The sequence below is a fragment of the Heptranchias perlo genome, chromosome 35 (assembly GCF_035084215.1).
Source record: "Heptranchias perlo isolate sHepPer1 chromosome 35, sHepPer1.hap1, whole genome shotgun sequence".
Taxonomy (NCBI): domain Eukaryota; kingdom Metazoa; phylum Chordata; class Chondrichthyes; order Hexanchiformes; family Hexanchidae; genus Heptranchias; species Heptranchias perlo.
In genome coordinates, this window is record NC_090359.1 from 20,579,569 (window position 1) to 20,594,526 (window position 14,958).

The window sequence follows — 14,958 nt, forward strand, 5'->3', positions numbered from 1 at the left end:
CTGAGATCAGCTCACCCCACGATGAAAAGAGAGTCCGGGCCCCTCCTGCACTGAACGCCTCAGTAAGACACTAGTTGGTCCATTCAGCACCAGGAGAGCCACATGTGCCATTTTCCCAATAAATCGCACTGTGCAACCAGTTCCAAAGTCCACGCTGGAGACGAGCAGGAAGCACAGGGACACAGGCTTTCAGTTTGAAGACTGACATTTAATTTCACTCAGAATATCGCAACAAAGCAGCCACATTTCGAAGCGTTTGTAGAAAATAAACGTTTTGTTAAAAGTTACGCATCCACATTACAAATCCAAGCAGACTGCTCTCCAACTCATTCAAAAGACAAAATGAGAGGCAGGTTTAATCCTCCAAGAGATGTTTGGGGTATCTGACCATGCTCCCGCATTCCCATTGTGCGTTATTTTACAGCTCACCCAAGGCGTGTGAAGTGTAGGTCCAATTGGTGCGGCCTTGATGTCAAGTGGCACCCAACAGACCAGAGCGCGGTAATTAATCTCCTCAATGGGGTCATTACCACTACAAACTGGTCGTCACCTGCAACGGAGCCGATGACTTGTTTGCCCTGATAGTAAAAGGCCAGGTTAGCAACACGCTCAGTTCTGGTGCCACGAGAGGGAAATATGATTTAGAAATTCTGGCAGGCACCCATTTAATTCCCACAAAGGGCACATCTGATGCCACACCATTGATTACTCAGGTATAACACATGGGGTGAACTTTTTGTTCATCAGTGTGAGAGGTGTCAGTGCTGAGAAATGAAGCACTTCCTGTTTCAAGCACCACCGTGTCCCATCAAACACTCCCAGGGCAGGTACAGCACGGGTTAGATACAGAGTAAAGCTCCCTCTACACTGTCCCATCAAACACTCCCAGGGCGGGTACAGCACGGGTTAGATACAGAGTAAAGCTCCCTCTACACTGTCCCATCAAACACTCCCAGGGCAAGTACAGCACGGGGTTAGATACAGAGTAAAGCTCCCTCTACACTGTCCCATCAAACACTCCCAGGGCAGGTCCAGCACGGGTTAGATACAGAGTAAAGCTCCCTCTACACTGTCCCATCAAACACTCCCAGGGCAGGTACAGGGTTAGATACAGAGTAAAGCTCCCTCCACACTGTCCCATCTGGTACAGCACGGGGTAGATACAGGGTAAAGCTCCCTCCACACTGTCCCATCTGGTACAGCACGGGTTAGATACAGGGTAAAGCTCCCTCCTATTCTGGCTCAACAAGGTTACTGAGCCACAACCTTAGAAGTGTGCCCCCTTCTGCACCAGTGTAACATTTGTTCCATTGGCCTCTCTGAGTGAGTTTGCCAATTTAATGCCAAATTAGTAGGCAGTTTTGTGCCAGTGTCTACCCTAAATATGAGTCAGAAATTAAAATTGAAGATGTCCGATCTGGACGAGGAAGCATTTATGGTAAAAATAGGTTGCTCAAGGTGCACATAAATACAACATTAAAATACGTTACAGAGGGGAAAATCATTTCATCGGACCAGAACGCTAGAATCATTTCATCGGACCAGAACGCTGTAGTGTTAAAGTCTCTTGCCAAATCCGTCCAATGTCCTTATGCACTTTCTAGTGAGGTACTGGGCTATACAGACCGCATTCGACTCCTTTTAAGTGCCAGGCTTGGTTCAGTGGGTCGCACTCTCTCGCCTCTGAGTCAAAGAGTCATGGAGACTTGAGCCCATAATCCCAGGCCGACCCTCCCAGTGCCACCACTGAGGGAGCGCTGCACTGTCAGAGGTGCCGTCTTTCGGATGAGACGTTAAACCCAGGCCCCGTCTGCCCCTCTCAGGTGGACGTGAAAGATCCCACGGCCACTATTGGAAGAGGAGCTCTCCCTGGTGTCCTGGACAATATTTATCCCTCAACCAATGCTTAAAAAAGCCCCCACAGATTATCCGGGCATTGATCTATTGCTGTTTGTGGGAGCTTGCTGTGAGCAAATTGGCTGCTGCCTTCCCCACATTACAACAGGGACTGCAGTTCAAAAGTACTTCATTGGCTGTGAAGCGCTTTGGGACGTCCCGAGGGGGTGAAAGGCGCTATATAAATGCAAGTCTTTCTTTCACATTCTGACAAGAGTCAGTTGATCTGAACCATAAGGCAGCAGTAGGGGATCGCCATCACTGGCCTCAGACTCACAGGTCAAACCAGCACAGGGTTTGCACCGCAGGTCACCATCCGCTGACCCTCCAGGCAAAGTGCGGACAAGACCCAGCGCCCGCCACACAGCTGGAACCCTGCCGAGGCGAGAAAACTTTGGGTTCCTCAGGGTGCCCGTGGAACTGTACTTCAGCAAAGGAGAAACACGCGGAGTGAATCCCGGAACGGGTCCTGGGCGGCGGAGGGAGATTTTGCACGGCACTCCAGCCTCAAATGCTACTCCTATACGACGGCAAAAAAAAAAAAAACATCCAAAATCTTCGGTTACTCAGACTCCAGTCCATCGAGGAATAATATTTCAGCAACCTCAGCCAGAGATCTGCCGGCACACAGGCTCGTCACTGGACCAGAAACTGAACGCAGGGCGAGCTGCACACCTCCCACATTTCACCGCCTATCGCTGCGATCCAGCTTCCGCACAGCTTGTTTCTCCCAGTTACACGACTGTGTTTATAAACGGAGATAACTTACGAGAGACAAATTTTACGTATACAAGAGGAAGGGATAACTTTGACAATTCACGGAGGCACACGGCATCACTCTTCAATGCGATGGTTTGATGATTTTCTTCCCCACCCCCCCCCCACTCCCTTACTTGGAGCAGCGGAGGTGGAGCAAGGGGGGGTGGTGACAGTAGTTTTTCCAGGGCTGGGGGGGTTTACTGGTGGTAGAAGCGCTGGCCCTGACTGTGCTGTAGGTACGCATGACGGGGAGCTGCCTGACTCGTCGCTTGGAATCCAGTCTGGGAAAAACACAAGGAAAGATTTTAGTGGGAAATGATCCCGACGTCATGCATCACCAGTGAGAAACAGCGGCTACAGATCGAGACTAAGTTACCATTGCTCCCTTATGTCTTAGTCTTATACAAGCATCCTTGATTTTTTAACTGAAGTACACCCCAATGAGATGTAGAGAGTAAAGCTCCCTCTATACTGTCCCATCAAACATTCCTAGGGCAGGTACAATACGGGGTTAGATACAGAGTAAAGCTCCCTCTACACTGTCCCATCAAACACTCCCAGGGCAGGTACAGGGTTAGATACAGAGTAAAGCTCCCTCTACACTGTCCCATCAAACACTCCCAGGGCAGGTACAGGGTTAGATACAGAGTAAAGCTCCCTCTACACTGTCCCATCAAACACTCCCAGGGCAGGTACAACACGGGTTAGATACAGAGTAAAGCTCCCTCTACACTGTCCCATCAAACACTCCCAGGGCAGGTACAGGGTTAGATACAGAGTAAAGCTCCCTCTACACTGTCCCATCAAACACTCCCAGGGCAGGTACAGCACAGGTTAGATACAGAGTAAAGCTCCCTCTACACTGTCCCATCAAACACTCCCAGGGCAGGTACAGCACGGGTTAGATACAGAGTAAAGCTCCCTCTACACTGTCCCATCAAACACTCCCAGGGCAGGTACAGCACGGGTTAGATACAGAGTAAAGCTCCCTCTACACTGTCCCATCAAACACTCCCAGGGTCAGGTACAGCACGGGTTAGATACAGAGTAAAGCTCCCTCTACACTGTCCCATCAAACACTCCCAGGGCAGGTACAGGGTTAGATACAGAGTAAAGCTCCCTCTACACTGTCCCATCAAACACTCCCAGGGCAGGTACAGGGTTAGATACAGAGTAAAGCTCCCTCTACACTGTCCCATCAAACACTCCCAGGGCAGGTTAGCTCCAGCACACATTAGCTGCAGTGTTACGCCCCCTCTACGCTGCCTGAACAATAACCTCTGACGAGCGTCCGTACTGTACCAGTGTGACAGCTCCCAGTTCCCCCACCAGCCCTGCTGCCGGTCTCTCTGAGCTGCACCCCCCAGCAAATGATGACGAGTGGTATCAGCAAACCCCTTGGCAACATGCCGGCTCCCACAAACTCTCTCTCCATCCACTCACCGGGAGGGCTTGCTGAGGCGGGGTCCCGTGCGTGAAGCCCCCAGGGGACGCTGGCCTCTGTGGGTGGACGTAGGCTAATCCGGCCTGGAGGACATGAGAAGGAGAAGGAGAAACATCATTGATACTGGAACAGCAATAGGGAGTGCGTTAACTCCCCAAAGCAGGTGGCCAGTCTGAAAGCATGAAGCTGTGCCATTCCAAGAGTGAGTGTAACAGGTTTATATGGGATTGTGTACAATGGGAGTGAATGGGAGGGGGTTTGGTCCATTGGGATTCTGTACAGTGGGAGAGAATAGGAAGGGGTTTGGTCCATTGGGAATCTGTACAATGGGAGGGGGTTTGGTCCAGTGGGATTCTGTACAATGGGAGGGGGTTTGGTCCATTGGGATTCTGTACAGTGGGAGTGAATGGGAAGGGGTTTGGTCCATTGGGAATCTGTACAATGGGAGGGGGTTTGGTCCATTGGGATTCTGTACAGTGGGAGTGAATGGGAAGGGGTTTGGTCCATTGGGATTCTGTACAGTGGGAGAGAATAGGAAGGGGTTTGGTCCATTGGGAATCTGTACAATAGGAAGGGGTTTGGTCCATTGGGAATCTGTACAATGGGAGGGGGTTTGGTCCATTGGGATTCTGTACAGTGGGAGTGAATGGGAAGGGGTTTGGTCCATTGGGAATCTATACAATGGGAGGGGGTTTGGTCCATTGGGAATCTGTACAATGGGAGGGGGTTTGGTCCAGTGGGATTCTGTACAATGGGAGGGGGTTTGGTCCATTGGGAATCTGTACAGTGGGAGGGGGTTTGGTCCAGTGGGATTCTGTACAGTGGGAGGGAGTTTGGTCCAGTGGGAATCTGTACAATGGGAGGAGGTTTGGTCCAGTGGGATTCTGTACAGTGGGAGGGGGTTTGGTCCAGTGGGATTCTATACAATGGGAGGGGGTTTGGTCCAGTGGGATTCTGTACAATGGGAGGGGGTTTGGTCCAGTGGGATTCTATACAATGGGAGGGGGTTTGGTCCATTGGGAATCTGTACAATGGGAGGGGGTTTGGTCCAGTGGGAATCTGTACAATGGGAGGGGGTTTGGTCCATTGGGATTCTATACAATGGGAGGGGGTTTGGTCCAGTGGGAATCTGTACAATGGGAGGGGGTTTGGTCCAGTGGGAATCTGTACAATGGGAGGGGGTTTGGTCCATTGGGATTCTATACAATGGGAGGGGGTTTGGTCCATTGGGATTCTGTACAATGGGAGGGGGTTTGGTCCATTGGGATTCTATACAATGGGAGTGAATGGGAGGGGGTTTGGTCCAGTGGGAATCTGTGCAGTGGGAGGGGGTTTGGTCCATTGGGATTCTGTACAATGGGAGGGGGTTTGGTCCAGTGGGAATCTGTACAATGGGAGGGGGTTTGGTCCAGTGGGAATCTGTACAATGGGAGGGGGTTTGGTCCAGTGGGAATCTGTGCAGTGGGAGGGGGTTTGGTCCATTGGGATTCTGTACAATGGGAGGGGGTTTGGTCCAGTGGGATTCTATACAATGGGAGGGGGTTTGGTCCAGTGGGATTCTATACAATGGGAGGGGGTTTGGTCCATTGGGAATCTGTACAATGGGAGGGGGTTTGGTCCATTGGGATTCTATACAATGGGAGGGGGTTTGGTCCAGTGGGATTCTGTACAATGGGAGGGGGTTTGGTCCATTGGGATTCTATACAATGGGAGGGGGTTTGGTCCAGTGGGATTCTGTACAGTGGGAGGGGGTTTGGTCCATTGGGAATCTGTACAATGGGAGGGGGTTTGGTCCAGTGGGATTCTGTACAATGGGAGGGGGTTTGGTCCAGTGGGATTCTGTACAATGGGAGGGGGTTTGGTCCATTGGGAATCTGTACAATGGGAGGGGGTTTGGTCCAGTGGGAATCTGTACAATGGGAGGGGGTTTGGTCCATTGGGATTCTATACAATGGGAGGGGGTTTGGTCCAGTGGGAATCTGTACAATGGGAGGGGGTTTGGTCCAGTGGGAATCTGTACAATGGGAGGGGGTTTGGTCCATTGGGATTCTATACAATGGGAGGGGGTTTGGTCCATTGGGATTCTGTACAATGGGAGGGGGTTTGGTCCATTGGGATTCTATACAATGGGAGTGAATGGGAGGGGGTTTGGTCCAGTGGGAATCTGTGCAGTGGGAGGGGGTTTGGTCCATTGGGATTCTGTACAATGGGAGGGGGTTTGGTCCAGTGGGAATCTGTACAATGGGAGGGGGTTTGGTCCAGTGGGAATCTGTACAATGGGAGGGGGTTTGGTCCAGTGGGAATCTGTGCAGTGGGAGGGGGTTTGGTCCATTGGGATTCTGTACAATGGGAGGGGGTTTGGTCCAGTGGGATTCTATACAATGGGAGGGGGTTTGGTCCAGTGGGATTCTATACAATGGGAGGGGGTTTGGTCCATTGGGAATCTGTACAATGGGAGGGGGTTTGGTCCATTGGGATTCTATACAATGGGAGGGGGTTTGGTCCAGTGGGATTCTGTACAATGGGAGGGGGTTTGGTCCATTGGGATTCTATACAATGGGAGGGGGTTTGGTCCAGTGGGATTCTGTACAGTGGGAGGGGGTTTGGTCCATTGGGAATCTGTACAATGGGAGGGGGTTTGGTCCAGTGGGATTCTGTACAATGGGAGGGGGTTTGGTCCAGTGGGATTCTGTACAATGGGAGGGGGTTTGGTCCAGTGGGATTCTATACAATGGGAATAGTTTGATGTTAAGGAACCTTGGGCTTGGATTGAGGGGCTTGTCTGAACCTGAACGTATTGAATGCTGTTGTGAGAAAGAGGAGAGTGGGACTACGTACAGAATCGGTGAATCCTGACTGCTGGTTTGCGTGTTCCAGTTGTTTCTGCAGCGGAATTGCTGTAGTTGGGGGAATGAAGGCTGTAATTAAGAGATAGGAAAATATGGATTAGAATATGGACCATCTCTCAGAAGAATCTGAACAGAGCAACACATCAATGCTAAGGTGACAAGTTCATCAGCCGGTAACTTTACTTATAGATCGATGAGAGGTGTACCCATCTCGGCAAATACACATTCAATGCATCACATCTGGTCTCAGTATCTCAACTGGTTAGAGGGAAAATCAGCCAGAGTTCCCACTGCCGATCAAGATACAGTGACACTTGCTGGAAAGTGTATAAGTATGTGTATATGTGTGCATAGAGGTGTGTGTATATGTGTGTATAGAGGTGTGTGTATATACACGTGTATATATGTACTTGTGTGTGTGTGTGTATATGTTCGTGAGTGTAGATATGTACGTGCGCGTGTGTGTGTGTGTGTACGTGCGCGCGTGTGTGTGTGTGTGTACGTGCGCGTGTGTGTGTGTGTACGTGCGCATGTGTGTACGTGCGCGTGTGTGCGTACGTGCGCGTGTGTGTATGTGCGCGTGTGTGTATGTGCGCGTGCGTGTGTGTGTACGTGCGTGTGTGTGTACGTGCGTGTGTGTGGTGTACGTGTGTGTGTACGTGCGAGTGTGTGTGTAGATAGACAAGTGATCGCATTCATTGTCCTGCTCTCGAATCAATAACTGCCAAGTGGACAAGGTACTGGAGGCAGGCCAGTCCCTTTGGGAAAGGAAGACTTGCATTTATATGGCGCCTTTCGCAACCTCAGGACGTCCCAAAGCGCTTTACAACTAATGAAGTACTTTCTGAAGTGTAGTCACTGTTGTAATGTAGGAAATGTGGCAGCCGATTTGTGCACAGCAAGATCCCACAAACAGCAACATGATAATGACCAGATCATCTGTTTTTTTTCCCAGTAATGTTGGTGAAGGAATAAATATTGGCCAGGACACTGGAGAGAACTCCCCTGCTCTTCTTCGAATAGTGTCCCCGCTCCGGAGATTTGAGCACATAATCCAGGCCGAAACTCCCAGCGCCTGCACTGAGGGAGTGCAGCACCGTTGGAGGTGCCGCCTTTCGGATGAGACATTAAACCCAGGCCCCGTCTGAGCCTCTCAGGTGGATGCAAAAGATCCCACGGCCATTATTTGAAGAAGAGCAACTGAGTTCTGCCTGGTGTCCTGGGGCCAATATTTACCCCTCAACCAACATCACTAAAAAAAAAAGATTAATTGGTCATTTATCTCAGTGCTGCTGGCAGGACTCTGCTGCTGGACATCTGCACAATAGTGACTGCATTTTGGATATGAGAATTTTTAGGGACAACTTGAGGACGTGATCAGCCGCTACATGAAGGCAAGCTCTTTCCTAACAGCGGTGCGCTGTACAGTACACGCAGCAAGATCCCATGGGACATCTTCGGGATAGGCTGCAATGCCCCCCCTGGCCAAATGCCGCCAAGGACCACCCACAAAGAACATGTTCTTGGGTCAAAGTGCTGGGAAGCAGCCAGCAGAGGCCAAAGCGCACCCCGGCTCACGCCAGCGTGACTCGGGGGCGGAGAGGAGTGGAGCAGCCCGGGTGGCCACAACAGCCCCCGCAGGGCGTCCCCGGGCTAGGGAAGGGGGAACATCGGAGCCGGGGTTCCTGATCCCGACGGTTGCCGGGGACTCCTGCGGGAAAATGCCCGCGCGAATACGGCTGCAAGGCTGGCGACGGGACCGGGCTCGGGTCGCGAACCCCCTTCACGGTCGAATAGCCGTCTGACGGTGAAGGTGTGCACCTGGTCAAGGGCAGCCGGTGCCAATCAAGTCACGCCAACAGGTGAATAGGGACGATACCAGCGAAGCGCAGCAGTTAGAACAAGCTTCTGGCTCTCTGACGCAGAGAGCTCCTTACCTTGTTGGGGGGTAAAGTGTCCATGGACTGAGTAGGCAGTCTGCTGATGTGGAAGGTAAGCAGACATTGCCTGGAAAGCTGAAGGCCCTGAAAAAAGAACAAATGAGGACCGTTAATCCTTTTTTAAACCCACCGCCCTGTTACAAACCACTTCATGAACCATCGCAATAACCTCCCCCCGACGACTCAGTGGCCACAAGTGGACGGGAACGAGGGAGAGCTCTGTCCACCCTCTTGGGCCACAAAGACCATGTGGAGGGGAACTAATTGAACCCACGGAAAGGAGACGGCAATACAGGGTGCGGCTGACGTCAGTGCTCCTGAACAGGGGTCAAAATTCAGATCTTGACCGGTCACCCCGCTGTGGAATGTTCCCTCGTGGGAGAGGAAAGGATGGGGCTGATCTGCGATGTTTCTCAGTGACTGAACAGTTGCCGATATTCACCAGCTGGGCTCGCACGTCATAAGTGGGCACTGGCCGAGGCACCATAGGGAATAATCTTGGTAACAATGTACAGTGTGCGTAGGACGCTCCGTGTAACAATGTACAGTGTGCGTAGGACGCTCCGTGTAACAATGTACAGTGTGCGTAGGACACTCTGTGTAACAATGTACAGTGTGTGTAGGACACTCCGTGCAACAATGTACAGTGTGCGTAGGACACTCCGTGTAACAATGTACAGTGTGTGTAGGACACTCCGTGTAACAATGTACAGTGTGTGTAGGACACTCCGTGTAACAATGTACAGTGTGTGTAGGACACTCCGTGTAACAATGTACAGTGTGTGTAGCACGCTCCGTGTAACAATGTACAGTGTGCATAGGACACTCAGTGTAACAATGTACAGCGTGTGTAGGACACTCCGTGTAACAATGTACAGTGTGCGTCGGACACTCCGTGTAACAATGTACAGTGTGTGTAGGACGCTCCGTGTAACAATGTACAGTGTGCATAGGACACTCAGTGTAACAATGTACAGCGTGTGTAGGACACTCAGTGTAACAATGTACAGCGTGTGTAGGACACTCCGTGTAACAATGTACAGTGTGTGTAGGACACTCCGTGTAACAATGTACAGCGTGCGTAGGACACTCAGTGTAACAATGTACAGTGTGTAGGACACTCCGTGTAACAATGTACAGTGTGTGTAGGACACTCCGTGTAACAATGTACAGCGTGTGTAGGACACTCCGTGTAACAATGTACAGTGTGTGTAGGACACTCCGTGTAACAATGTACAGTGTGTGTAGGACATTCCGTGTAACAATGTACAGCGTGTGTAGGACACTCCGTGTAACAATGTACAGTGTGCATAGGACACTCCGTGTAACAATGTACAGCGTGCGTAGGACACTCCGTGTAACAATGTACAGCGTGTGCAGGACACTCCGTGTAACAATGTACAGCGTGCGTAGGACACTCCGTGTAACAATGTACAGCGTGTGTAGGACGCTCCGTGTAACAATGTACAGCGTGCGTCGGACACTCCGTGTAACAATGTACAGTGTGTGTAGGACACTCCGTGTAACAATGTACAGCGTGTGTAGGACACTCCGTGTAACAATGTACAGCGTGTGTAGGACACTCTGTGTAACAATGTACAGCGTGTGTAGAACGCTCCGTGTAACAATGTACAGTGTGTGTAGGACGCTCCGTGTAACAATGTACAGTGTGTGTAGGACGCTCCGTGTAACAATGCACAGCGTGTGTAGAACGCTCCGTGTAACAATGTACAGTGTGTGTAGGACACTCCGTGTAACAATGTACAGTGTGTGTAGGACACTCCGTGTAACAATGTACACAGTGTGTAGGACAGTCCATGTAACAATGTACAGCGTGTGTAGGACACTCCGTGTAACAATGTACAGTGTGTGCAGGATACTCCCTGTAACAATGTACAGTGTGCGTAGGACACTCCGTGTAACAATGTACAGTGTGTGTAGGACACTCCGTGTAACAATGTACAGTGTGTGTAGGACACTCCGTGTAACAATGTACAGCGTGTGTAGGACACTCCGTGTAACAATGTACAGCGTGTGTAGGACACTCAGTGGAACAATGTACAGCGTGTGTAGGACGCTCCGTGTAACAATGTACAGCGTGTGTAGGACGCTCCGTGTAACAATGTACAGTGTGTGTAGGACACTCCGTGTAACAATGTACAGTGTGTGTAGGACACTCCGTGTAACAATGTACAGCGTGTGTAGGACACTCCGTGTAACAATGTACAGCGTGTGTAGGACACTCCGTGTAACAATGTACAGTGTGTAGGACACTCCGTGTAACAATGTACAGCGTGTGTAGGACACTCCGTGTAACAATGTACAGCGTGTGTAGGACACTCCGTGTAACAATGTACAGTGTGTAGGACACTCCGTGTAATAATGTACAGTGTGTGTAGGATACTCCGTGTAACAATGTACAGTGTGTGTAGGACACTCCGTGTAACAATGTACAGTGTGTGTAGGATACTCCCTGTAACAATGTACAGCGTGTGTAGGACACTCCGTGTAACAATGTACAGTGTGTGTAGGACACTCCGTGCAACAATGTACAGCGTGTGTAGGACACTCCGTGCAACAATGTACAGTGTGTGTAGGACGCTCAGTGTAACAATGTACAGCGTGTGTAGGACACTCAGTGTAACAATGTACAGTGTGTGTAGGATACTCCCTGTAACAATGTACAGCGTGTGTAGGACACTCCGTGTAACAATGTACAGCGTGTGTAGGACACTCAGTGTAACAATGTACAGTGTGCGTAGGACACTCAGTGTAACAATGTACAGTGTGTGTAGGACACTCCGTGTAATAATGTACAGTGTGTGTAGGATACTCCGTGTAACAATGTACAGTGTGTGTAGGACACTCCGTGTAACAATGTACAGTGTGTGTAGGACACTCCGTGTAACAATGTACAGCGTGTGTAGGACACTCCGTGTAACAATGTACAGCGTGTGTAGGACACTCCGTGTAACAATGTACAGTGTGCGTAGGACACTCCGTGTAACAATGTACAGTGTGTGTAGGACACTCCGTGTAACAATGTACAGTGTGTGTCGGATACTCCCTGTAACAATGTACAGCGTGTGTAGGACACTCCGTGTAACAATGTACAGTGTGTGTAGGACGCTCCGTGTAACAATGTACAGTGTGTGTAGGACGCTCCGTGTAACAATGTACAGCGTGTGTAGGACACTCGGTGTAACAATGTACAGTGTGCGTAGGATACTCAGTGTAACAATGTACAGTGTGTGTCGGACACTCCATGTAATAATGTACTGTGTGTGTAGGATACTCCGTGTAACAATGTACAGTGTGTGTAGGACACTCCGTGTAACAATGTACAGTGTGTGTTGGATACTCCCTGTAACAATGTACAGCGTGTGTAGGACACTCCGTGTAACAATGTACAGTGTGTGTAGGACACTCCGTGTAACAATGTACAGTGTGTGTCGGATACTCCCTGTAACAATGTACAGCGTGTGTAGGACACTCCGTGTAACAATGTACAGTGTGTGTAGGACGCTCCGTGTAACAATGTACAGCGTGTGTAGGACGCTCCGTGTAACAATGTACAGTGTGTGTAGGACGCTCCGTGTAACAATGTACAGTGTGTGTAGGACACTCCGTGTAACAATGTACAGCGTGTGTAGGACACTCCGTGTAACAATGTACAGCGTGTGCAGGATACTCCCTGTAACAATGTACAGTGTGCGTAGGACACTCCGTGTAACAATGTACAGTGTGTGTAGGACACTCCGTGTAACAATGTACAGTGTGTGTAGGATACTCCGTGTAACAATGTACAGTGTGTGTAGGACACTCCGTGTAACAATGTACAGCGTGTGTAGGACACTCCGTGTAACAATGTACAGCGTGTGTAGGACACTCCGTGTAACAATGTACAGCGTGTGTAGGACACTCCGTGTAACAATGTACAGTGTGTAGGACACTCCGTGTAACAATGTACAGTGTGTGTCGGACACTCCGTGTAACAATGTACAGCGTGTGTAGGACGCTCCGTGTAACAATGTACAGTGTGTGTAGGACCCTCTGTGTAACAATGTACAGTGTGTGTAGGACACTCCGTGTAACAATGTACAGCGTGTGTAGGACACTCCGTGTAAAAATGTACAGTGTGTGTAGGACACTCCGTGTAACAATGTACAGTGTGTAGGACACTCCGTGTAACAATGTACAGCGTGTGTAGGACACTCCGTGCAACAATGTACAGCGTGTGTAGGACACTCCGTGTAACAATGTACAGTGTGTGTAGGACACTCCGTGTAACAATGTACAGTGTGTGTAGGATACTCCGTGTAACAATGTACAGTGTGTGTAGGACACTCCGTGTAACAATGTACAGTGTGTGTAGGATACTCCCTGTTACAATGTACAGCGTGTGTAGGACACTCCGTGTAACAATGTACAGTGTGTGTAGGACACTCCGTGTAACAATGTACAGTGTGTGTTGGACCCTCTGTGTAACAATGTACAGTGTGTGTAGGACACTCCGTGTAACAATGTACAGTGTGCGTCGGACACTCCGTGTAACAATGTACAGTGTGTGTAGGACGCTCCGTGTAACAATGTACAGTGTGCATAGGACACTCAGTGTAACAATGTACAGCGTGTGTAGGACACTCCGTGTAACAATGTACAGTGTGTGTAGGACACTCCGTGTAACAATGTACAGCGTGCGTAGGACACTCAGTGTAACAATGTACAGTGTGTAGGACACTCCGTGTAACAATGTACAGTGTGTGTAGGACACTCCGTGTAACAATGTACAGCGTGTGTAGGACACTCCGTGTAACAATGTACAGCGTGTGTAGGACACTCCGTGTAACAATGTACAGTGTGCATAGGACACTCCGTGTAACAATGTACAGCGTGCATAGGACACTCCGTGTAACAATGTACAGCGTGTGCAGGACACTCCGTGTAACAATGTACAGCGTGTGTAGGACAGTCCGTGTAACAATGTACAGCGTGTGTAGGACACTCCGTGTAACAATGTACAGTGTGTGTAGGATACTCCCTGTAACAATGTACAGTGTGCGTAGGACACTCCGTGTAACAATGTACAGTGTGTGTAGGACACTCCGTGTAACAATGTACAGCGTGCGTAGGACACTCCGTGTAACAATGTACAGCGTGTGTAGGACACTCCGTGTAACAATGTACAGCGTGCGTAGGACACTCCGTGTAACAATGTACAGTGTGTGTAGGACACTCCGTGTAACAATGTACAGTGTGTGTAGGACACTCCGTGTAACAATGTACAGTGTGTGTAGCACGCTCCGTGTAACAATGTACAGTGTGCATCGGACACTCAGTGTAACAATGTACAGCGTGTGTAGGACACTCCGTGTAACAATGTACAGTGTGCGTCGGACACTCCGTGTAACAATGTACAGTGTGTGTAGGACGCTCCGTGTAACAATGTACAGTGTGCATAGGACACTCAGTGTAACAATGTACAGCGTGTGTAGGACACTCAGTGTAACAATGTACAGTGTGTGTAGGACACTCCGTGTAACAATGTACAGTGTGTGTAGGACACTCCGTGTAACAATGTACAGCGTGCGTAGGACACTCCGTGTAACAATGTACAGTGTGTAGGACACTCCGTGTAACAATGTACAGTGTGTGTAGGACACTCCGTGTAACAATGTACAGCGTGTGTAGGACACTCCGTGTAACAATGTACAGTGTGTGTAGGACACTCCGTGTAACAATGTACAGTGTGTGTAGGACATTCCGTGTAACAATGTACAGCGTGTGTAGGACACTCCGTGTAACAATGTACAGTGTGCGTAGGACACTCCGTGTAACAATGTACAGCGTGCGTAGGACACTCCGTGTAACAATGCACAGCGTGTGCAGGACACTCCGTGTAACAATGTACAGCGTGCGTAGGACACTCCGTGTAACAATGTGCAGTGTGTGTCGGACGCTCCGTGTAACAATGTACAGCGTGCGTCGGACACTCCGTGTAACAATGGACAGTGTGTGTAGGACACTCCGTGTAACAATGTACAGTGTGTGTAGGACACTCCGTGTAACA

General features: G+C 49.9%; 1 protein-coding gene across 4 annotated transcripts in view; it reads right to left on the reverse strand.

Annotated features, from left to right (window-relative positions):
* Nucleotides 1–2,753: 2,753 nt before the first annotated feature.
* The window catches only part of gps2 (G protein pathway suppressor 2), a 48,447-nt gene continuing 36,242 nt past the window's right edge, over nt 2,754–14,958 (reverse strand). For all 4 annotated transcript variants that reach the window (XM_067972047.1, XM_067972049.1, XM_067972046.1 and 1 more), the window contains exons 8-11: nt 8,886–8,972; nt 6,938–7,017; nt 4,099–4,182; nt 2,754–2,936 (exon numbers count right to left, since the gene is read on the reverse strand). In XM_067972047.1, the coding sequence (XP_067828148.1) occupies nt 2,853–2,936; nt 4,099–4,182; nt 6,938–7,017; nt 8,886–8,972 (335 nt within the window). In that variant the 3' untranslated portion in view covers nt 2,754–2,852. The remainder of the gene's footprint in view (nt 2,937–4,098; nt 4,183–6,937; nt 7,018–8,885; nt 8,973–14,958) is intronic.